The sequence below is a fragment of the Geotrypetes seraphini genome, chromosome 9 (assembly GCF_902459505.1).
Source record: "Geotrypetes seraphini chromosome 9, aGeoSer1.1, whole genome shotgun sequence".
Lineage (NCBI taxonomy): Eukaryota > Metazoa > Chordata > Amphibia > Gymnophiona > Dermophiidae > Geotrypetes > Geotrypetes seraphini.
In genome coordinates this window covers 171,251,076-171,276,319 of record NC_047092.1, presented here as the reverse complement: position 1 = coordinate 171,276,319, position 25,244 = coordinate 171,251,076, and the positions used below count along the sequence as shown (strand labels likewise).

General features: G+C 43.7%; 1 protein-coding gene across 4 annotated transcripts in view; it reads left to right on the top strand.

Annotated features, from left to right (window-relative positions):
• The first annotated feature begins 3,637 nt into the window (after nt 1-3,637).
• Nucleotides 3,638-25,244, top strand: part of TNIK (TRAF2 and NCK interacting kinase) — a 388,169-nt gene continuing 366,562 nt past the window's right edge. The window contains exon 1 of one of the 4 annotated variants that reach the window (XM_033957992.1): nt 3,638-3,942. In XM_033957992.1, coding sequence (XP_033813883.1) covers nt 3,886-3,942 — 57 coding nt within the window. In that variant the 5' untranslated portion in view covers nt 3,638-3,885. The remainder of the gene's footprint in view (nt 3,943-25,244) is intronic. The other 3 variants (XM_033957989.1, XM_033957990.1, XM_033957991.1) reach the window with 3 other exon arrangements.

Here is a 25,244-nt window from a genome sequence, read left to right as displayed (position 1 = left end):
CTATAGGAAGAGGAGATGCAAATGTTAAGAGCCTTAGCCAATAGGGAGAGGAGGAGATAGTGGATGCTATGGCTAGGCCATTTGGCCTTTATCTGCCATCATGTTACTGTTTCCATAACCATAAAGTTCTATGACATTACAATGCAGGTGTAAAGAGCCTTAGCATATAGGAAGAGGAGATGCAAATGTTAAGAGCCTTAGCCAATAGGGAGAGGAGGAGATAGTGGATGCTGTGGATGGGCCATTTGGCCTTTATCTGCCATCATGTTACAATGTTTCTATAATCATAAAGTTCTATGACATCACAATGCAGGTGTAAAGAGCCTTAGTCTAGAGCAGTGGTCTCAAACCTGCGGCCCGCCTATTTTGAGGCCCGCGGTATGTTTATAATAATCACAAAAGGAAAATAAAACCGTTTCTTGATCATATGTCTCTTTAGCTATAAATGACAATATTATTATTAAGACTTAGCGAAAAGGAAAGATTTATAAACTATAAAGAGTTTTACCTCATGCAAAATTGTCATTTCTTTAATAAGACATTAACTATTTTTTCTGAGGCCCTCCAAGTACCTACAAATCCAAAATGTGGCCCTGCAAAGGGTTTGAGTTTGAGATCACTGCTCTAGACAGACAACTGACTATGGAAACTCAGATTAATTATCTTGCTAAAAGTGGGGGGTTTTTTGGACTTTAGAAAAAACTTAGAACTATTAGGGAATATTTGCATCAAGATCAATTTAGATTGGTAATGCAAGCACCCCTCCCCCTTTTTACTAAACTGTAGCGCGGTTTCTAGCACTGGTCGCAACGGTAACAGCTCTGATGCTCATTTATGGGCATCGGAGCTGTTACTGCTGCGGAAGATGCTAAAAACTGCATTACAGTTTAGTAAAAAGGGGGGGGGGAGGTATTAAGTAAATTAGATTACTGCAACATGGTTTATCTGGAAATTCTCAAGTGTCTGCTTAAACGATTGCAGGCAATACAAAATGTAGCTGTCTGATTCATGTATAAATTAAGAAAATCAGACAGAATTACACCTTCATGTATAGCTTTACACCGCTTGCCAATTGAGGCTAGAGTCATAAGCTGTGTCGTTTGACGTTTGAAATATTGTATATGGATTGACCCGGCAAATACGGTAAATGCTCATTTGTAGCACAACCAAACTGTCAGATTGAAAAGAACAAATTTCTACCCCAGATTAACACACACATCAATTGGCAATTAAAAACTGATCAAGTGTCAGTGCACAGAACATATAAACCAGATGCCTTCTGGACGCTAGCTCCTGTGTGCCAGCACATCTGGATAATGACTGGCACCAAGGCCAACAGCACATATTTGACGGATAACTTTGTCAAGGTCAGAAAAGGGATGTTTACATTTCCAAAAAGTCCAAAAAGTTCTATTTTCAAAAGGTTTGGCAAAAACAGAACCTTGAGTTAACAGCGCGCAGGACAACCGCACGCCAACAAAGCCACTCGGACAAATGCGTGGACGTCCAGCGCGTCGGATGCCAAGTTAAGTTTATAGCGCTCCGATGGTGGGTCTGGGGGGAACCCTCCCACTTTACTTAGAAGTGTTGCCACTGCTGTTGGGGGGTGAACCCCCCCCCCCCCCACTTAGAGAGGAAAGTATAATTTACTTTCCTCTGTAATGGGGGGGGGGGGGGAGTTTCCCCCCAATGGCAGCAGCAACACTTCTAAGTAAATATAAATTTTTTAGAACTCATCACTCCAATGAGAACAAATTTGAACACACCCAGCCAAGCCTTAGAGCAGGGGTCTCAAAGTCCCTCCTCGAGGGCCGCAATCCAGTCAGGTTTCAGGATTTCCCCAATGAATATGCATGAGATCTATGTGCATGCAGTGCTTTCAATGCATATTCATTGGGAAAATCCTGAAAACCCGACTGGATTGCGGCCCTCAAGGAGGGACTTTGAGATTCCTGCCTTAGAGGGAGCCTTGATCGCCAGGGATTTTGCATGTGTAAGTAGCAAAGGAAAGGACTTTCTTGTTTATTAAATTTCTTAGCTCCTAATACTAACATATTCTTCACGTTGATTTATGTATCGTAGCTAGTCTTTTGTAAACCGCATTGAAGTTTACGGTAATGACGGTCTAGAAATAAATTCTTATATTATGGGATTGTAAGATAGCTCATGCCTTTTTTTTTTTTTTTTAGTTATAGTTCAGGTACAGTAAATTTCTTCTGTCCCTAGAGGTCTCACAATTTAAGACTGTATCGGACAAGAAACAGTACAATGACTTGTGCAAGAACACAAGCACCAGCAATGGGATTTGAACCAGGCTTTTGCACTGAATTGAACTGGATTCAATTTATTAACTTTATAGACTGATTTATACAAGGCATTAAAGTAGTTCATGAATTCAATATAACATAAAGCTAGTTAATAAATCCCAATAAATAAATATGCCATGGCATTAAAGGCAGCCTGGGTTGAGCAGTCTTTGAAGGCATACAGTATTTTAGAATGGCGGTGCACAAACACCGCATGAAATTTCCTTATGTGCCAGTTGCACCTGCTTTGAGACATGGAGAACTGGAGCCTTCTTTGCAGGTGGGGCTTGAAGGACGGCTTCAGGGAGCCATTCTGTTTACATTTCTGGCATGCAGCACCCTCTATTCCATGGATCTCAAAGTCCCTCCTTGAGGGCTGCAATCCAGTCAGGTTTTCAGGATTTCCCCAATGAAACTGCATTAAAAGCAGTGCATGCACACAGATCTCATGCATATTCATTGGGGAAATCCTGAAAACCCGACTGGATTGTGGCCCTCACGGAGGGACTTTGAGATCCCTGCTCTATTCAAACTGCTGTAATTGTCTTTTTGGATGGAGATCCATTCCGCACATCGATTATGCCTTCTCCCTTCCAACGTGTGGTATTTGCACGTACATGCCAGTTAAATGTAAAACTCCAGGGGTTTTGGTTTAGACGTATAAACCAAGGCGTAGCTTTTTTTTGTTCAATAATTAAAATAGCATCCAATAATAAAAGTTATACAACACAAACATAGGTATGACTACTCATACAGGTAGAAATCCAGTACATGAGTATATGGTAATATGGTCGACAATTTATACAATATATATATGAAGTATGATTTGAAAACACATATATATATATAAAGAGGCATGAACAAAGGTATACAGGTTTGTAGATCAACATATTATTATAAAGCATTTATCAGCAGTATAGATATGGGGATTGATAATATAATGCTATAGGTTATCGCGCGTAGCTTTTTTAAAATCTCCAAGCCCCTTCTTTCAAATAAGCAGCAGACGCTGGGCTTAATCGAGGACGTTCCCGGGGTGTTGACATGTGCTCAAGGCAAACGCTCCCTGGCATGACTCTTCTCAATGTTACCTTCTCTCCAGCTCCTCCTCTCCAAAGAGAACGTTCCCGGGAGCCAGCCCCACCTCGCGCGCCCCAGCCCCTGGGCCAGCGAGGGGGCGGGGTCACGTCCAAGAACGCGCCCCGCCCCGCCGCAAGCCACCGCCCATCCCCACCCACCGCCGCACCAGGGACAGCGCTCCAGGGCGCTTCCCCCTCCCCCGGGGGCTGGCCACGCCCCTCCCCGGCCACGCCCCTCCCGGGATGCGCTGACAGGCGCTCGTGCGCAGCTCCCCAGCCCGGAGGAGGAGGCGATCGGGCGCCTTGCGGCAGCAGCAGCCGGCTGAAGGCGAAGCATGTCCTATTTAAATGCAGCCAGCCCTCGCCGGCAGCCGTAGCCCTGCGCTGGCCGCACACCTTTGTCCCGGGAGGATCGCGCGGGGATCGTGGCTCGGCGACAAGTTCAACCGAAAGGGGCATAAAAGGACGGTTTTGTCCTTTTTCACCGGAAAGAAGGCAACATGGCGAGCGATTCGCCGGCTCGCAGCCTGGACGAGATCGATCTGTCGGCTCTGAGGGTGAGCAAAACCCCATCTTTCTTTTCGTTCTTCCTCGTGGAGTGATTAAAGTTTGCAATTACACGAGCTGGGTGGCACGTTTGTGATGTATGGTTTTTTTAAAAAAAAAAAAACCCCAAAACCAATCACCACCACAACCGACTGATCTTCCGGCAGTGCTGGTGTGTGTTCCTGTGACCGTGGGGGTGCTTTATGGCCGATCTTTGCAGTTCGAAAGGTGCATGATGATCGCGAATTTGCAATTAATTATGGCACAACCCATTGGGGGTATATTAACTTCCTTTTGTAAGTGGAAGACATTGCAGGCGTCTGGGTGAAAGGCATTGTTCTGTTTTTTTTTGATAGGTGTTTTTAAAAACCCTGACTTTAAAATGCATTGTTTTTTGTTTTAATTTTTATTTCCATTGGTATAGTTTTGCTTCAGTATCCGTTGAAGTCTGCCTGCTTTGTGCTGTTTTCCCGGTAATAGTGCATTGGAAGGTGCCCTTTACTGATGTGGTTGATCTTGGAGATTCTGAGCATTTTTTCCCCCCTGCGGTCGGTTGACAGATTCGAATTTTATTATTCTAGATTACAAATTGGTTGGATTCTGAATTCAAGCATCTGACATTTCTTTGTATAGCTGCAGTCACTCTAATGAGCTGCATAATATGTACATCCTTGGCGAGCTGACTCAGCCCCCCTAACACCGACTATAACCTCCGTATGCATTCTCATGTAATATTTGAACATTGAGAGGCTTGATTTTACCTTAAAAGATCCTACGGCACTGGAAAGACTGCATCCATCCTAGTTCCTTGTTAATCAGACAAAGCTGCCTTTAAAAAAGATTATTTTATTATTATTATTATTTTTTTGGGGGGGGGGTGCTCCAAACCAAGTCTTTATTCTCCTTTATAAAACACTGGTGAAACACTGAGGGATTTGTGGGACTGGATTGAGTATACTGTATACAGAATTGCTTTTCCCTCAGGTGTGCTGGGGCTTTTTTAATCATCTAGATTCACAACCCTGTGAGTTTCCTCTAAATTTAATACAAATACTGTTGCAGGCAATTAAATGTTTGTTTACATTTCTTGTAAAGTTCTGGAGATTATTTCCTTTTTCTTTTTTTTTTAAACCAGTCTTCGATATAAGGCATTTCTACTTTCTCTTCTGGGCATTGGTATCGGAGGTTGAGGTGGGGGAAGCTGAACCTTAAAAATGTAAGGTAGCCTGGACTGACCATAAGAGGGAATTATGTATGTGTTTTGTACCAGTAGATTTTTTTCCCTCCATCCTGTTAAACCAAGTAAAGGGGTGAATTTTTATTCCCTAGAAACTCAGGCTAATATTTTCTTTCATGGTTTCTGAAGATTGACATTTTATGGAGCTGTGCTTCTGTTTTTTTTTCTAGAAGATGCTGCCTTGTACTATCAGGCCTTCAGACACGAGACAGTGTCAGTATTTTGGATGAAACGTGTGAAACACAGAAAAAGTAGCTATTGTACATTTAATTACACTACAGGCAGTTAGCGAAACCCCTTCAGGTGACATAAGCTGCTGTTTTCTGCCATATTAACAGTTAATACACAGTGACTACCTCCTGGACTGTAGAGAGCATTTCCTGCCCACGCTCTATCCCAAAATGGTGGGGTTTTTTTTTTTTTGCAGAAGTTGTTTACAGGAGGACTTGGAGAGAACCATGAGCAGCAGTTCACACAACCCATTAAACTGTTAAGTTCCATTTTAAACAACTAATGCAGCTTTGTAAATAGAAGCCTAATTTGATGTGTTTTCTATTAAATATACCATTCCTTAGCAAATAAGGGTGGCAACAGGGGCAAAGCCAGACACCCAGTTTTGGGTGGGCCTGGGTCCACGTGGAGCGGGCAGAAGAATCCTGCTCCACAGGTGATCCAGACTCTCAAACCCTCTTCCGTGTGTACCTTTTTAAACAGCATACCCTCACCAGCAGCAAGCAGTGACTGATAAATACAGCTTGCACTGGCCCTGCAGCTTTCCTTCTAAGGTACTCAGTCTATGCGCAAGCAAGAAGTTGTGTCAGAGGGAGGGCTTTGGGGCCCTCGCGGGCAGTGTGTATCAGTCACTGCTCTCTGCCAGCAAAGGTTGGGAGATTTCAGCTGGCGTGGCTTGGGGGATCCTCTCCAGCTACACCATAGGTGTGCTGCTTCTGGGCAGGCCTGAAACAAAAGTGGGTGGACCTGGGCCCACCCAAGGCCACCTGTGGCCATGCCTCTGGGTAGCACTACTTTGTGAAAGTTTCAAGTTTAATATAAATTTGATTGATCGCTTATTCAAAATTCTGGGCGATGTACAAATCAGTAAAATTACAAAATTTAGGAGACAACAAAGCAGACGACACAAACTAAATCTTGTAAGACATATTAAAAACTAATATTACAAACATATTAAAACAGAAGGCCTGTACATTCTATCCTCTAGTGCAGTGGTTCCCAACCCTGTCCTGGAGGACCACCAGGCCAATCGGGTGTTCAGGCTAGCCCTAATGAATATGCATGAGAGAGATTTGCATATAATGGAAGTGAGAGGCATGCAAATCTGCTCATGCATATTCATTAGGGCTAGCCTGAAAACCCGATTGGCCTGGTGGTCCTCCAGGACAGGGTTGGGAACCACTGCTCTAGTGCAGGGGTAGGCAATTCCGGTCCTTGCAAGCCGGAGCCAGGTCAGGTTTTCAGGATATCCACAATAAATATGCATGAGATAGATTTGCATCTTAAGGAGGCAGTGCATGCAAATCCATCTCATACATATTAATTGCGGATATCCTGAAAACTTGACCTGGCTCTCGAGGACCGGAATTGCCTACCCCTGCTCTAGTGCAAAAGTGATTAGAAAACTTTATGAAGAATAAGTGGTATCCACAAGTCCAAAAATAGCTTATATAATCCATTTGTTACTAACACCATTTTCCCAGTCGCAAACCCCCTTTCTCCATGAATGTTAGTAATTATCAGGAAAGGAATGGAAAACAAAGATGAAAATGTTATAATGCTCTTGTATCGCTCTGTGGTACGGCCGCGCCTTGAATACTATGTGCAGTTCTAGTCGGCGTATCTCAAAAAAGATATATTGGAATTAGAAAAGGTACAGAGAAGGGTGACAAAAATGATAAAAGATTTGGGATGACTTCCCTATGAGGAGAGGCTAAAGTGACTAGGGCTCTTCAGCTTGGAGAAGAGATGGTTTGGGGGGGGGTGGGGGTGTTATGATAAGAGGTCTATAAAATACTGAGTGGAATGGAAAGGGTAGATGTGAATCGCTTGTTCACTGTTTCCAAAAAAACTAGGACTAAGGAACATGTAATGAAGCTACTTAGTAGTAGATTTAAAACAAACTGGAGAAAATATTTCTTCACACAACTGTAATTAAACTCTGGAATTCGTTGCCAGAGAATGTGGTGAAATCAGTTAGCTTAGCGGGGTTTAAAAAAGGCTCAGATAATTTCCAAAAAGAGAAGTCCATAGGCCATTATTGAGATGGCTTGGGGAAATCTACTGCTTATTCCTAGGATGAGGACCGTAAAATCTGTTTTACTACTTGGTATCTATCTAGTTACCTGTGACCTGCATTGGCCATTGTTGGAAACAGGATGCTGGGCTTACTGGATCTTTGGTCTGTCCCAGTACAGCAGTTCTTATGTGAGCCAAGTATAGGACAGTCAAGCCATTGTGACATCACTGCTGAGTTTGGCTCTTAAGCATTGGTAGAATGAGGCATTGTGACATCACAATCTCAGCTCTGGAATGTTGCTTCTCTTTGGGTTTCTGCCAGGTATTTGGGACCTGGGTTGGCCACATTTCGGCGAGGAAGTTCCAGGCCAGCCAGGTAGCAATTGGCTGGTCCAGAACTTCCTCTCTGACATCGGAGGTGAAGGCTTGTGGGTCTGGCACTTGTACGTGCCTGGCCTGGCTCAGGGAAGTGGGGAAATTGGCGCATTGTCTTGGCGGAGGAGATGGGGGAGGGAGGAAAAACAAGATCGCAAAGGCAACAGATCGACTCTCGTTGCCTTTGTGATTTACTGGTCGATCACGATCGACCATTTGGGCACCCCTGTCTTAGAGCAGAGGAATGGACTATAATCTAATTAGAGAGAGGCCACTGAAAGGTTTTCGGCCAGACCAAAAAGAGAATGATGTGGAGCCATGAAACTTACAAGCTATTCCACGCTTTTCTTGACACTTTTCGTTTCAATGAGGCAAATGCATCTAGTAAATGGGCACAAGTATAGGGAAACCAAGCCATTGTGACATCACCGATGAAGTTGGTTCTTAGGCATTGGTGGAATGAGGAATTATGACATCACAATACAAAGGGCTGCTGAAAAGTTGAGAATGATGTGGAGCCATGAAACCTACAAGTTATTCCACGCTTTTTTTGACACTCTTTGTTTCAATAATATGAAATGGAAAGTGTCAAGAAAAGTGTGGAATAACTTGTAAGTTTGGTTGGGCTGAGAACTTTTCAGGGGCCCCTCATAATGGTGTGTGTATGGTGCAAAATAAAGACGTCCTTGGAACAATGCACACATAGAAATGCTGTTCTCCCTCTTGGTGTTGACCACAGTTGTAGAATATGATCCCATACTGTGTCAGGAGGGTGCAGGATCCTTTTGTGATTTACATTTGAAATGTTTCAACACCTGCTAAGAAATGTCATTTGCTAGTTCATTCCTCATTCCAGACCAAATCCAGCAAACTTAATGCAGTAAGTAGTATTGTTTCGTTGCCAGAACCTGAGTGCCGAGTCATCAGTTCTTTCATGGGGAATGCTGCCTTTGTTTTATCATTCCTCTTGCAAATGACTTGCCCATTGAATGAATGAGGCCACACTTACCCTTGTTTTGAACCCCAAAAGCAAATACACGCATGTTGATTTGGTAGTGCCACATTAGAAAAAACAAACAAACAAAAAAAAAATTGTAAAGTACAATGTACAAATTCAGTGTATCTGAGAATTTCAGAAAAATATTGGATTGCTGAGATGAGCATTAGAGAATGACACAGGAACAAATTTTCTCCCGTCCCCATGGGAACTCATTTTCCCGTCCCTGCCCCATTCCTGCAAGCTCCGCCCTCATCTGCACAAGCCTCAAACACGTTAAAATAATAAGTGTCCGAGGCTCGTGCGGTTAAGGCAGAACTTACAGGAATGGGAGAGGGAGAGCAACAAAACTCACGGGGACAGGGAAATTTGAGTTCCTGCGGGGACAGGGACACATTTGTCCCCGTGTCATTCTCTAATGAGCATCTGGCAGAAAGAAGGGGAGGTTTGATCACCAGTACGGAATTCAGGTGGATATGTTGGCATTTTTGAAATCCAAATAAGAGTCGCGAGTCATCACTCGGCGATGGGTCTACCCAAAATGTACTTTATTGGTAAACAGCATGATATGAAGAGAGGAACTCGACACTGACAGTGTTTCAGCAATCTTGCCTTTATCAAGAGCCTCTACACGTTGTCCAAGCAGTACTTATTCCAAAAGATAAAGTCAGACTGTGAGCTCAGCAGAGAGAATTCTCTGGCGACTATGGCAAACTTCCAAGGGCTTTTTTGAGATGCCAAGGTCGGAAGATGGAAATAGGTTTCGATGAGGTTTTAGTCCCCTCTAGACTGATGTGTAGGGACACTTCTTTCGGGGCCAGGGAAATTGAGGTGAGTTGCTTCAAATGTAAATCATTTGGGGCTCCTTAACTGGTATCTATCGTCACACTGTTGAGGTTCACCAAAAGGAGCCAGTTACATGTGAAGGAGCTTACAATAAGTAGCTAACCTCCAGGTTAACCGTTATCGTGTCTGTGTTAACGGCGCTGCTAATTCCTGCCTCTGTGAGATGAATTTATAGCTTTGAACTTGGTTTTGAGGTTTGCATCCTCTAAGTCTCAAGGGTGCTGTTTCCAGTGGGAGGCACCATCATCTCTCCACCTCCCCACATCATGCTCACGCCCTCTGTTCCCCGTATCTCTCTTTAAAATCTTCGCCAGCACGAGCAATTACTCTAGCCGTCTGCTCACACGGACCTGACTCCCTCTGAAATCACTTCTGGGTCACGGGGTCAGGAAGTGACATCGGAGGAAGAGCCAACGCCAGCGTGAGCAGTAGGCAGAAGAACCTATTCCTGCTGGTGGATATTTAAAGAGGTACAGGGGTGGGAAGGGAGGGCGCGAGTGTGGCATGGAGGGGGTGGGGGTGGGGAGGAGGACACAGGGGGGTTGACACTGACTCTCCTCTCCCCCCCATGGTCCGACTTTCCTTCCTCTCCTTCCCTTCTTTATCTCCCTCCCCCACCCTACAAAAAAACAACTGGTATGTCTCTCTTCTCCTTCCCTTCCCTTATCTATGGTATGCCATATATCTCTCTCCTCCTCTGCCTTTCCTTCCCTTTTCTTCCCTTACCTGGTCTGATGTCTGTCTTCGTCCTTTACCCCTGCCCCCCTCCCATTGTCCAAACCTCTGATACCTGATGCCAAACCATTTGCTTACACTTCTGATATCTCTTTCCTGTCCTCTCCTTCCCTTCTTTATCTCCCTCCCTACACCCCCCCCAAACTGGTATGTCTCTCTTCTCCTTCCCTTCTCTATGGTCTGCCATATATCTCTCTCCTCCTCTACCTGTTCCTTTTCCCTTGCCCCCCAATTTGGCATTCTTTTTCTTGCTTACACCTCCCTCCTACCCAATCAGGCGCAGCATTTCTCTATTCCCCCCCTCCCCCACGCAGCAGCTTGCAATCTTCGGGCTGTCAGCAGCTTAAACACACTGCCTTCAGTTTTCCCCTCTTCAATGTCCTGTACACACAGAGGCAGGACACTGCAGCAGAGGGAAAGCATCAGTCATCGAAGGCAGTGTGTTTTAAGCTACCAGTGACCCAAAGATTGTGAGCTGCAGTGTGGGGAAGGGAGATGGGGTGTCAGACTGGCAGCTCGGTTCTGCCTTAATTGGTATTTACACCTGCTTCGAGATATATATCAGCTGCCTGGGTTTTGGTGTGTGTGGTTTTTTTTGTTGCTGTTTTGGTTTTTTTTTCTTTTGTGGACCTGGGGAACAAATGTGAGCTACCTGAAAATTTTTTAAAAAATTTCTCTGTGCTGCTTCATAGACTCCACGTGCCTTTGTAAAATATCTTGGGAGCTGTAAATGCAGTTATAGTTAGCTATTTTATTTAATATACCGCCATTTTAAACAAAAAGTCAAATCAAAGCAGTGTACAATGGGCAAAAACAGTGGGCAAGATTTAAAATAAAAACATAACAAGGGGAAAGTACACGAACAAATTGACAAAAAGGGCAGGAAAAGTTTACAATATCTTAAGGGGAAAACGAGCAGGTTAGGAACAAGAGGGTAGGATACAGAAAGAATATAAAAAAGTCAAGATAAGAGAAAGATAAGTGACTACCTGGCCACAAGTAATATGAAAATGTTATAAGGAAATTTAACTACCTAATCAGAATTATGGGAAAATATTGCAGAGATAAAGACTCCTTAGTCTGGAGTCATGGCAAAAGTTGCGAAGTGACAAACTATTTTTTTCCCATATCTTTATTCGGTGTCAGGTCAAGAGCGCGCCGGGACAAAGATGCGCCCAGATAATTGAGCGCAGCGCGCGCCACCGCACCGCTCTAAATTACTGTTTTTAGCGCTCCGACGGGGGGGCGTGGGGGGTACCCCCCCACTTTACTTAATAGACATCGCGCTGCGTTGTGGGGGCGGTGTGGAGGGTTATAACCCCCCACATTTTACTGAAAACTTCACTTTTTCCCTGTTATTAGGGAAAAAGTTCAGTTTACAGTAAAATGTGGAGGGTTACAACCCCCCAAACCCCCCATAACGCCGGCGCTATGTCTTTTAAGTAAACTGGGGGGGGTTCCCCAACAAAAACCCCTGTCGGAGCCCCTAAAAACTGTAATTTAGAGCGGTGTGGCGGTACACGCTGCACTCAATTGTCGGCGCACGCTTTTGTCTTTCGCGCAGTTGTCTATGAACCCTTTATTCATTTTAAAACCAACAGTAAGTACAACGTATTGTTCAAACAGTATACAATATAAACAGCACTTAATTCCATCAAATGATATACGGTATACATAATACTTACATGTCCCTTCCCCCCACCCCCCTTTCATACCACATAAAGACAATCTAGAGCAGGGATCTCAAAGTCCCTCCTTGAGGGCCACAATCCAGTCGGGTTTCAGGATTTCCCAAGTGAATATGTTTTGAAAGCAGTGCATGCACTTAGATCTCATGCATATTCATTAGGGAAATCCTGAAAACCTGACTGGATTGCGGCCCTTAAGGAGGGACTTTGAGACCCCTGATCTAGAGTAATACAAATTATTAAGACAAACAAAATTGCAATCAAATAATAGACTAAAGGCATATCCCCTCCCACCCACCCTGGACATGTATAAAGAAAGGGCTAAAACCAATAATCATCCTTTACAAAATTTTGTCAATGGTTCCCAAACCTCCTTGAATTTCCTATAATGTCCCAATTGTAATGCATTCATACGTTCAAGTTTAAGGGCTCCTTTTACTAAGGTGTACTAGCGTTTTTAGCGCATGCAATTTAACGTGTTAAGGTCCTAACGCACCTTAGTAAAAGGAGCCCTAAAAGTTTGGCATAAGGATTCCCACTAAAAACTATCATTTAACTTGTCCCAATTTTTCCGGTGTTTTTCATGATAAGCTTTATGGCAACTCCTGCCATGATGAAAAGTAATCTATTGTTATGTGAAGTTATTGGACCGTTGGCCATCAATACCGTCCCAAATAGCACCGCGTCGTATGTCGATGCCAATGGAACATCCGGTATGCTATTTATTTGACCCCAAATGGATCTCCAAAAGTTAAGTATCAATGGACAAAAGAAGAGCAGATAATCCAGTGTCCTTATATTGAGATGACAGTGCCAGCATCTATTTGACGAAGTGACAAACCATTAAGAACTAGGTTCAAATGCCATTTTGAAATAATAAGCCTTCAAGTGAGACTTAAATGACATCAGGGATTTTTCTGTTCGCAGATAAAACGGGAGGAAGTTCCAGAGAGTTGGAGCCAGTACAGAGAAAACTAGAGTGTCTGTAAATATCCAAAAACAGCTACCCAAAGGATGGAATAGAATAAACCAAAAAAGAGGCTCCGGAAATGTCAAATCCAACCTGTGATGAACAATGCTTTATTTACAGTTTATGCCAAAGTTCAATAATGAGTCCATTAAATGATGAAGCAAACAAAGTTCCGACAAGGATCTAAGTTTCGGCAACTCCGTCGCCTTCCTCAGGGGACGATAATCCTTGTCGGGACTTTATTTCATCATTTAATGGACTCCTTATTGAACTTTGGCATGAACTGTAAATAAAGCCTTGTTCACCACAGATTGGATTTGACAGTTCCAGAGCCTCTTTTTTGGTTCTGCCTTGTTTCGAGGCTTGGTACCTTCTTCCCTTTCCCCTGCAAAGGATGGAATAGACAGTAAGGATTGATTTGAGGAACAACAGCTCTCTCCTGGGAGAAAAGGGAATCAAATGAGAGACCAGAGTCCAGAATCTGAAAAGTGAGACGATTATATTTGAAAGGTATCCTGAATATGCATAAGGAGAGGTAGAAACTTTGGTGAAAAAGATAAATTTGCCATTTCATAGATAATCAGTAAAACATTGAATTCTGGAGGCTGAGGTGGAAAGAGTTCAGGGTAGGGCTAACAAAATGGTACAAAGCCTGCAACCCCCCACCTTGCACAGAGGCAGAGAGGCTCAAGGAATTCAAAATAAACTCTTGCGTTCTAAGGAAATATGAATAAATTCTGTTTTTTCAGTAAATAAGTGTGTGGTGTAGACTTCCGACAAAGTTGTAGTAATTAAATATGAGAGAACTTAAGCTTGATTGTGATAGATAAGAAAAGAGATTGGGAAGTATAGGAATGATAGGGGGAGGAGCTTGGATGTTGATTTAGGTCATGTCTTGGTCATTGAGTGGTCCAAAAAAGGGAATAGACAAAAGTTGACTAGCTGAGGCTAGTACAGGGATCTCAAAGTCCCTCCTTGAGGGCAACAATCCAGTCGGGTTTTCAGGATTTCCCCAATGAATATGCATGAGATCTATGTGCATGCACTGCTTTCAATGCATATTCATTGGGGAAATCCTGAAAACCTGACTGGATTGCGACCCTCAAAGAGGGACTTTGAGATCCCTGGGCTAGTAGTATATCTATGTTGATCGCCTAGGGCAGAGGTAGGCAATTCCGGTCCTCGAGATCCAGAGCCAGATCAGGTTTTCAGGCTATCCACAATAAATATGCATGAGATAGATTTGCATCTCAAGGAGGCAGTGCATGCAGATCCATCTCATACATATTCATTGTGGATATCCTGAAAACTTGACCTGGCTCAGGCTCTCGAGGACCGGAATTGCCTACCCCTGTCCTAGGGAGAAGTGTCGGGGTCAATTAGCATATAGTGGTGATAGGGTCTTGAACATATAATTAAAGATAGACTCCAGGTCACCTGGCATACCCAAGGCTCAGAATCTTTTTTTTAATTGTACCAGCAAAATTAGGGCTGCCCTATACAAATTTTGGAGACCATATAGGAGATGTTGTTTCTTGTGCTGGTGTTTCAAGCAATATACTGTAGAAATTTCTTGTTCTCTCTAAACAAGTCCAAATCTTTAATTGGATTTTTTTTAAATATAGATGTTTAAAATATCTCAGTCTTCATAGAAACATGATGGCAGATAAAGACCAAATGGCCCATCCAATCTGCCCATTTGTGGCATCCACTATCCCTCCTCTCCGTAAGAGATCTCGCATGCCTGTTCCAAGCTTTTTTTAATTAAGACACGTTGTCTACACGACCTCTACCGGGAGATTATTCCAGTCATCTACTGCCCTTGCTATAAAATGGATTTCCTGAGCCTCTTAGTCATCCTATGCCCTCTCATTCCTGAGCTTACATTCCAAGAAACTCACTTCCATGCGCATTTATGCCACATAGGTAGTTAAACATCTCTATCATATCTCCCTTCTCCCACCTTTTCTCCAAAATATACATTTTGAGATCTTTAAAGTCTGTCCCTAAATGACTTATGATAAAGACCATTGACCTTTATGGTAGCCTTCCTCTAGTCTAGACCCAGTGGCGTAGTTAGGGGCAGTGCTGGGGGGGAGGGGAGGGCACCCTGGGTGCTGTTGTGGTGGCGCTGGCACCTTTCTTTCTCTCCGCCTCCCCATGCTCCTTCCCACTCCCCCCCCCCCCCACTGTACTTCTAGCTCTTCATTGGCGCATGCAGAATCTCCAACCTGCTGTTCGCGCTGGCCTCGGTGCTCCCCTCTGATGGTACGTCTGGGTCCCAAGACTAAGGTGACATCGAAGGGAGAGCTGACACCAGTGTGGGCAGCAAGTTGGAGAGGCTGCCCAAACCAGGAAAGTTAAACAGATACGGGGGAATGGAAGAGGGCAGGGAAAGAGTGGGGGTGGAGAAGGTGGCGAGGGGGGGCACCACTGCCCCCGGCGCCTCCCACCCTAGCTACGCCAGTATCTGGACCGACTCCATTCTGTTTATGTCTTTTTGAAGGTGTGGTCTCAAGAATTTACACAATATTCATTATTAAAATAGCTGAATGGCTGCCATCAGTTCTCGTGGTACTCGTGAGAACTGACAGCAGCCGTTTCAGGGAGCGGCTCCGGGCCAGGCAGGAGCGCAAAAAGCTCGCTCACGCCTGGAACACCATTGGGCCATGAGAACTTAAGGCAACTATTCAGGGAAGGGCTCAGCGAAGGGCAGAAAGTGCGTTCCTGCCCGGTACACCGCTGGACCACCTGGAATTCAAAAAGGTACACAGGGGAGGTGGGAGGGAGGTAAAAAAAATGGTCAGAGTCGTCTGGGACAGGAGACGGGAGGGATCCTTCCTGTCCCGGTCTACCACTGGACCACCAGGTCATACGCCAGGCTCTGTGGAGATCTGCAGGACATCGGGAGAGAGAGGGCGGACAGGGTACAGTCCTAGTATTTTTGGAAAGAGTAAACAATCTGTTCCACTTCACTCAGTATTTTATAGACCTCTATCATAACTGCCCTGAGCTGTCTCTTCTCTAGGCTGAAGAGCCCGAGCTGCCTTAGCCTTTTTCTCATAGGGAAATTGTCTCATCCCTTTTATTATGTTTGTCACTCTTTTCTCTGTACCTTTTTCTAATTCTGCTATATCTTTTTTGAGATGCAGCGACCAGAATTGTGCTTAGTATTTGAGAGGTAAGACGTACCATGGAGCGTTATAATATTCTCATCTTTGTTTTCCATTTTTTTTCCCAGTAGGAATTTGGGTTCCTGCCAGTTATTCCGAAAACATCTGAAAACTTGGCTATTCTCAAAAATGTAAATCTCGCTGCTCTCTATACAATTACTAATTCTTATTGTTTTTTTTTTCCTTCTTTTTAAATTTCCTGTAAACCGTGCCGAGTTCTATCTTTATAGAGAAGATGCGGTATATAAGCTTAAGGTTTAGTTTAGTCCCTTACATCCCATTTGCTTTTGTCGCTGCCGCCACACACTAAGCTGAGGGTTTCAATATATCCTCAATGATGACACGAGCGGTGGCTCCTAACGTGGAATTCTGCATCATGTTTTTATGGTTCGGGTTCCTCTTTCCTGCATGCATCACTTTGCACTTGCTCTTATTAAACGTCATCTGCCATTTTGATACCTAGTCTCCCAGTCTTGCAAGGCCCTTTTTTTTGCAGTTTTTCGCAATCCTCTTGCGACTTAACACAAAAGTTGTTCAATGTTGTTAATCTGCAAATTTATCTCGCTGGTTACTCTCATCTCTGGATCATTGCATAAATATGCTCCTCAGCTGTAGCATTCACATACTGTGGATTGAAAATGCTTAAGAAATGGGTATCGTCTTTTTTTTTTTTTTCTTAAATAAAATAGATTTTGAAATTTTGGTTGCTACTTGCTCAGTATGGGGTCTTTTTACTAAGGCGCGTTAACCAATTTTAGCATGCGCTAAATTGGTTAGCACACCTTTGTAAAAGGACCCCTATGTTTGGCCTCATACGTTAAACCAAATTGTGCACAAGTATTCAGCATTAAATCGAAAGATACCCCTGTACAGGTCATTGGTGAGGCCCCACTTAGAGTATTGTGTTCAGTTTTGGAGACCGTATCTGGAGAAAGACGTAAGAAGACTTGAGGCGGTCCAGAGGAGGGCGACGAAAATGATAGGAGGCTTGCGCCAGAAGATGCATGAGGAGAGACTGGAAGCCCTGAATATGTATACCCTAGAGGAAAGGAGAGACAGGGGAGATATGATTCAGACGTTCAAATACTTGAAGGGTATTAACGTAGAACAAAATCTTTTCCAGAGAAAGGAAAATGGTAAAACCAGAGGACATAATTTGAGGTTGAGGGGTGGTAGATTCAGGGGCAGTGTTAGGAAATTCTACTTTATGGAGAGGGTAGTGGATGCCTGGAATGTGCTCCCGAGAGAGGTGGTGGAGAGTAAAACTGTGACTGAGTTCAAAGAAGCGTGGGATGAACACAGAAGATTTAGAATCAGAAAATAATATTAAATATTGAACTAGGCTAGTTACTGGGCAGACTTGCACGGTCTGTGTCTGTGTATGGCCATTTGGTGAAGGATGGGCAGGGGAGGGCTTCAATGGCTGGGAGGGTGTAGATGGGCTGGAGTAAGTCTTAACAGAGATTTTGGCTGTTGGAACCCAAGCACAGTACCGGGTAAAGCTTTGGATTCTTGCCCAGAAATAGCTAAGAAGAAAAATTAAAAAATAAAATAAAAAATTTTTTAAATTGAATCAGGTTGGGCAGACTGGATGGACCATTCGGGTCTTTATCTGCCGTCATCTACTATGTTACTATGTTACTATGTAGATAGCATTGCTGCATGTCCCGAAGGTAGAAACTTGGGTAAGTGGCGTCTTTGTGTTTTCTGTCCACAGTAGCAGATTCCCTTCTTTCCAGTAATGCCACAGTTTTAAATATTGATGGGCTGTACTAAGTATAGCAGTGAATCTCTGTGCTTCTTGTCACTCCGTAGGGACATGCAAATTAAGATGTCTAGAGCGGATAAATGGAATTCTAGCACAAAGAAGTGCTTGGAAATGATTTTCTTAGGTAAACTGTAGGGCCTTCATCTTATAAGCATCCACTCCCCGAAGCTCGAAGCCTGTGGATTCCACCTGCAATGTGGCATGGTAGAATTCAGGCAGTTCTGTGGCGAATAAAGAGCAGATTTCTCAAACATATTACGTTCGACATATATATTTTTTTCTGGTAATTACAGAGTGGAGTCTCTGTCAGAGTCGACACTTTATGAGCATTTACTAGTGTTCAGGGAAGTGAATTAGTGGGGAAAGCTGGCAAGTGTGGAAAGGAGATGGCGGAGCAGGAGAGAATTAATTACCGACAAAACAACAGCAAAAGCCGTCTGACTTCTCTTTTGTATAACAAGACAACCAGAAGTCGGCACAAAATTCCCTGCATAGCCTCATAAATCCCTAATAGCTGCTAGCATAATTTTTTTTTTCTTTTCTTAAACAGACGCAATATATGCATATTAATTTAGCTAACATTTGTTTTGGCTAACCATATCCCCCTCTTTTACGAAAGCCTAGTGTGGGTTTTAGCGTCGGCAGCAGCGGTAACTGTTTCAATGCTCGTAGGAATTCTATGAGTGTCGGAGCAGTTACCGCCGTTGCCAGCACTAAAACCCACGCTAGTAAGGTAGGGGGCATCTAAAATAGAAGAGAACCTCTTTTTTTTTTTTTGGTGCTCCATCTAAAAACATAAGAATTACACTGGGTCAGCCCAGTGGTCCATCAAGCCCAGTAGCCTGTTCTCACGGTGGCCAATCCAGGTCCTAATTAGCTGGCCAAAACCCAAGGGGTAGCAACATTTCATTATCTCAGAGTAAGCAAGATTCCAGAACCCCCAATAGTAACAACATTCAATGCGGAATCCTCAGAGTAGCAACATTCCATCCTACTGATCCAGGGCAAGCAGTGGCTTCCCCCATGTCTTTCTCAATAACAGACTGTGGACTTTTCCTCCAGGAACGTGTCCAAATCTTTCTTTAAACCAGCTACGCTATCCACTCTTACCACATCTTCTGGCAACACGTTCCAGAGCTTAACTATTCTCTGAGTGAAAAAAAATTTCCTCCTATTGGTTTTAAAAGTATTTCCCTGTAACTTCATCGAGTGTCCCCTAGTCTTTGTCATTTTTGACAGAGCGAAAAATCGATCCACTTGTACCCGTTCTACTCCACTCCGGATTTTGTAGACATCAATCCTATCTCCCCTCAGCCGTCTTCTTTTCTAGCTGAAGAGCCCTAACTGTTTTAGTCTTTCCTCCTACGAAAGGAGTTCCATCCTCTTTACCATCTTGGTCGCTCTTCTTTGAACCTTTTCTAGCGCCACAGTATCTTTCTTGAGGTAAGGAGACCAGAATGGAACGCAATACTCCAGATGAGGTTGTACCATGGAGCGATGCAGAGGCATTATAACATTCTTAGTCATGCTAACATCCCGTTTTTAATCATTCCCAGCATCCTGTTTGCTTTTTTGGCCGCCGCCACACCCTGAATGGTTTAGGCAGTTTCTTCATTCTTCCACACTGCCAGGCTTTAGCAATACCATGTTTTCCTCCCAGATCTTGTCAGTCACCCTCTTTACATTTTGTGGTTTGACAGATGGGTTACTAACTGATTCTGCTGGATTTTTTTTTTTTTTCCGCACATTCCAGTACTATATCTCTGTTGCGCTATCGATACCGGGGCAATGGCCCATTCACCCTGGGGCCTTTGGGCATTGGCACTTTGAAACTGAGCTTATGGCGTGTGAAATTCATCATCCCTCCCCTCCCCTCCCCTCCTTTGTGAAATACTTAAAGGGTATTAACGTAGAACAAAATCTTTTCCAGAGAAAGGAAAATGGTAAAACCAGAGGACATAATTTGAGGTTGAGGGGTGGTAGACTCAAGAGTAATGCAAGGAAATTCTTCTTTACGGAGAAGGTGGTGGATGCCTGGAATGTGCTCCCAAGAGAGGTGGTGGAGATGAAAACGGTGACGGAGTTCAAAGAAGCGTGGGATGAACACAGAAGATTTAGAATCAGAAAATAACATTAAATATTGAACTAGGCCAGTTACTGGGCAGACTTGTACGGTCTGTGTCTGTGTATGGCCGTTTGGAGGAGGATGGGCTGGGGAGGGCTTCAATGGCTGGGAGGGTGTAGATGGGCTGGAGTAAGTCTTAACAGAGATTTCGGCAGTTGGAACCCAAGCACAGTACCGGGTAAAGCTTTGGATTCTTGCCCAGAAATAGCTAAGAAGAAAAAAAAAAAAAAAAATTTAAATTGAATCAGGTTGGGCAGACTGGATGGACCATTCGGGTCTTTATCTGCCGTCATCTACTATGTTACTACTATATAATTTTCTCTACAGCATTTCTCGTTCTTTCTGTTCGTAACCCTCTCAGCTTCTCTAATTTCAGCCCTTTGTGAATGTTCTATTAGAAGTGTTTCTCAAATATGGAGTGGGGTAGTCCAGCAGTCAATTTCTCAGGACACCCTTAATGAATATGCATCAGATAAATTTGCATTCAGTGGAGGCCGAGTCTCCGGGACAGGTTTGACGACCACTTTTCTAGAGTCTGGAGTAGAGAATGACACGGGGACAAATGTTTCCCCATCCCCACGAGTTTTGTCGCTGTCCCTACCCCGTTCCTGTAAGCCAGGGGTTTCAAAGTCCCTCCTGGAGGGCCGCAATCCTGTCAGGTTTTCAGGATTTCCCCAATGAATATGCTTGAGATCTATTGGCATTCAATGAAAGCAGTGCATGCAAATAGATTTCATGCATATTCATTGGGGAAATCCTGAAAACCCGACTGGATTGCGGCCCTTGAGGAGGGACTTTGACACCCCTACTGTAAGCTCTGCCTTTACCACATAAGCCTCAAACACTTATGATTTTTAAAGTGTTTGAAGCTTGTGCAGATGAGGACAGAGCTTAGGCATTGGCGGAATGAGGCATTATGACATCACAATCTGAGCTCTAGAATGTTGCTGCTTAGGATTTTAAAGTGTTTGAGGCTTGTGCAGATGAGGACGGAGCTTAGGCATTGGCGGAATGAGGCATTATGACATCACAATCTGAGCTCTAGAATGTTGCTACTTAGGATTTTAAAGTGTTTGAGGCTTGTGCAGATGAGGACGGAGCTTAGGCATTGGTGGAATGAGGCATTATGACATCACAATCTGAGCTCTAGAATGTTGCTACTTAGGATTTTAAAGTGTTTGAGGCTTGTGCAGATGAGGACAGAGCTTGCAGGAATGGGACAGAGACAGGAAAAGGACTCTCCGGGACAGGAAAATAGAGTTCCTGCGGGGAAGGGGGAAAAATTTGTCTCCGTGTCATTCTCTAGTTTGGAGCTCCTAATATATTCTTTAAAAAGGGCACATGCCCAGCATGTAATAGAGGCAGCAGGAGGCTGGTAGCCTCTGGTTGCTTGGTTTTGAGCTACATTTCTGCAGTGGTTCATCAAAACTACTTCAGTATTTTTTCAGAGTTACGATTCCTGCTTTAGGGGCCTTTGTACTAAGCTCGTTTAAACAGCCAATGCAGAGTCATCAATGAGGTTGACAGGACAAGCCTTCACTACTGTCTATTGCACAAAACAAAGGGGTTTTGCATTGAAAAGCGCCATATTAGCTGCCTGATGTTAGGAGTGGGGCTGGATCTCTGGGCATGTTGAGCAGGAGAAGGTGTGGCTGGCTGTGGCGACTTGTGCACAGGACTTTACCCTTCGTTAGCTGTCTTGATTTGCCAATGGTGCAGCTGAACTTGCTACCCTCAAGAGGTGGTAAATGCAACTTTTCTTCCATCAGTCTGGAAGTGATGATGATCATGATAATAATAACTTAATTTTTTTTTTTTTTTACACCGCAATACCTCACAGTTCAGTGTGGTTCACAGCGAGAAAAACTGGAAACACAGCGATAATACATCAGAATCCATAATTGATAAAATCGCAATTCTCAATTATAATATAGCTCTTTAGCTTTCCTTGTGACATCAACTTCCTGTTCTCAGACCTCCCTCCCCCAATACTAATATTACATTACATTAGGGATTTCTATTCCGCCATTACCTTGCGGTTCAAGGCGGCTTACAAAAGATTTATAAACAGGGTTACATTGGGAGAACAATAGATTTTGCTAGAGTGCTACAGAGTAGATCTTTTGATATTTCTTTGGTAGTTAAGAACAAGGAGGCTTAACAGAAGATTTATGAACTGGGGTTTCAGTGGAAGCATAATTGCCCTTGTTATGATAGTAAAGGGTAGATCCTTTATCAATTTTAGCGTTGTTGAGAGTACGTGAGGTTAGGGCTGTTTCAGGAATTTCTTGAAAAGTATAGTTTTCAGATCTTTTCTGAATGTCTTGTAGTCTGGGGTGGACATCAGAAGGTTGGAGATCTGGTTGTCCAGTCTTGCTGCTTGAGTGGCCAGGAGGCCGTCGTGTAGTTTTGATCGTTTTATTTCTTTGATCGGGAGGGGGGGAGGGGGGGGTATGAATGGAGGATGCGTTTTTCTGTGTTTGGTTGTGGATACAGGGATGAGGCGGTTGTTCAGGTAGGACGGGTATCTAGCCTCGATTCTCCCCTCCCCAAGTTCCAGGCCAAATTTGTCCTCCTGGTTTACAGTGCCAGCACCAATCCCACCCCTGAACCTACCCAGGGGTCTGGCAATTCATTCTTGCAGCCAAAGGTCGATGCCTTATCTAAAATTGTGCTTGCCCCCTAGTGGTAGTCTCACTGTACTTATACTATTCTGAGACTGCCTCTAGGGGTCAGGCACCTTTGATCGCATGATTGAATTACCAGAGCCAAGGAGAGGGTTATGAGGGGCTTCAAGTTGGGAGAGGGGATTGGGGCTGGAATTGTAAAAGGTGAGTGGGGGGGGGGGAGGGGGGGAGGAAACAGCTGATATAGAGTGAGGGGGTTGCTTCTGTTTATATGAGTGTGGCACTGCAATAGCTGTTATCTTTATTTTTTGATGTTCTGCATGCATTGTGACGGCTCTTATCACGTTGTGTGGAAAATCTCTGTCCTGTATGGTAGATGCAGGGCAGATGGTGACCATGCTTCCCGGACTTACCCACAGCCTTCACAAACTATCTTGCGGAAGTTCAAATTTACCTCAGCTTTGTAAAATAACCCCTTAGTTTTACTTTACTTTTCTTTTTTTTGCTTTCAGTTTAAATTTTATTATATTTTATTTATAAACCAGGAAGCACTATCTGAAAAAAAAAGATCAAAACATCATCCCTTTGTTAGCTGTCTGGGTTAGGAATTAAGAAATAAACTTCCCTTTTCGATAGATGAGCAGGATGCTGGTGTATGATTTGCATGCCTTTTTTATTTAGAATTCTAAATGGATGGTTCACAATGGACTTCTCTACAAAAACTTTCCACAGCTACCATATAGTCCCTTTCACAACTTTAACTAAACGACAATCGCAAACCATAACATTTCGTAGACCCAGCTATTCTGGCTCACCGCGATTCAGCGTAGGCCCTGTTGGCTTTAAACAGCAAAGCTTACAGGTTTGCCTCTACATACCACAGACTCTAGCCTTGATGTCAACCTAACTCCCTGATCCTAACCATTAGGCTACTCCTAGATGTTTTTGGTTTACAGTAGGAGAGCTCCTTCCTTGGGAGCGCTTTGACTAATGCCTTTTGTAAGATGACTAGCCCTGGGAACTAGTGCTGCCCGATTCAGAGAAAAATATTTCGATTCGATTCGATTCACCCTGTTGAATCGATTATTCGATTAGATTCAATTCGATTCACTGTTAATGACACTGCTTTTTTAAGTTTAAACATTTTATTTAACCAAGGCAATATCATCATATCAAAAATTCCCAGCTTCCATCCACAGCCCCCCAGACTCACCAGCCCCTCTGCCGATTCCCAGCTTCCATCCCCAGCCCCCCAATACAATGCAAAAAATACCGTTAGCTTCCGAGGTCCGCTGCACGAGGTCTGCTCGCTCCCCCCTCAACGCTCCCATGTCCTTTCGTTTCTTCTGATTTAACTTCCGGTTTCACAAAACCGGAAGTTACATTAAATGGTAATGAGTCTGGCGGCCGGCGATGAAAAAAAGAATGAACTTCAATCGGGGCTGAATTGGTGAGTCCGGTTTTTTTACAGAAACGAACCGATTCGAATCGGGCAGTACTACTGGGAACAGATACCAGGGCTCAAGAATGAAACCATAAAACAAATAGCCTTGTTGAGCAGACTGATTTAAAATAAAAAAAATACGAAGCCTCAAATCGACAGCGACCCTCTCCCCCCTCCCCCGACTCAGTTTATTCAACTTGCTTTGGTTAGTAAAACCTGATCCAACAGCACCCTTTGGGGCGCTAACTGCAGTTCATCTTAAATCAGGGGTGTCCAATGTCGGTCCTCGAGGGCCGCAATCCAGTCGGGTTTTCAGGATTTCCCCAATGAATATGCATGAGATCTATGTGCATGCACTGCTTTCAATGCATATTCATTGGGGAAATCCTGAAAACCCGACTGGATTGCGGCCCTCGAGGACCGACATTGGACACCCCTGCCTTAAATCATAAGCAAAAGGGGAATTTGTGAAATGAAATGAGTGTCTAATAAAATTCTCCCAAAATAAAACTAATTCATGTAATAAATTGGACTAATAGTACAATTTTGACAAGCTTTTGAAGGCAGAACTTTCTTCCTTAGGTCAGGATTGAGCAAAAGGTGGCATTATAAAAATGTAGAAGTGGAATGTGAAAAGTATTTCAATTACAGCCTTGAGGGAAAGGGAGAAACGGGGAGAAAAGGATGTGTGATCAGAAGTTGACAGCAATATAGTTTTATGGTTTTATAATATGATGGGAGACCTAGGGGTCTTTAAACTACCAAAAGGCTTATCATGGCATGTGTACTGGCGTCCCGTAGTAATTTGCATGTGCACACTGTGCAATAAAATATAGTTTTTATTTTCTTGGAAGGGGCTTGTTAGGGAATGGAGAGTGGGCATGACAGAGCTAATCAGTTAGTGTGTGGGGCATTGGCACGAGCTAATTGATTAGCGCAGGGGCCTTTACGGTAGGTGGGGTCTCTCTCTTTTTTGGACTGCACATTAATGGCAAAGTTAGCGAAGGGCCATTAATTCAGAAAATGAGGAAAACGGCCATTAGTTCTTATGAAAGACCCACGAAAGGGGCGTGCTAAG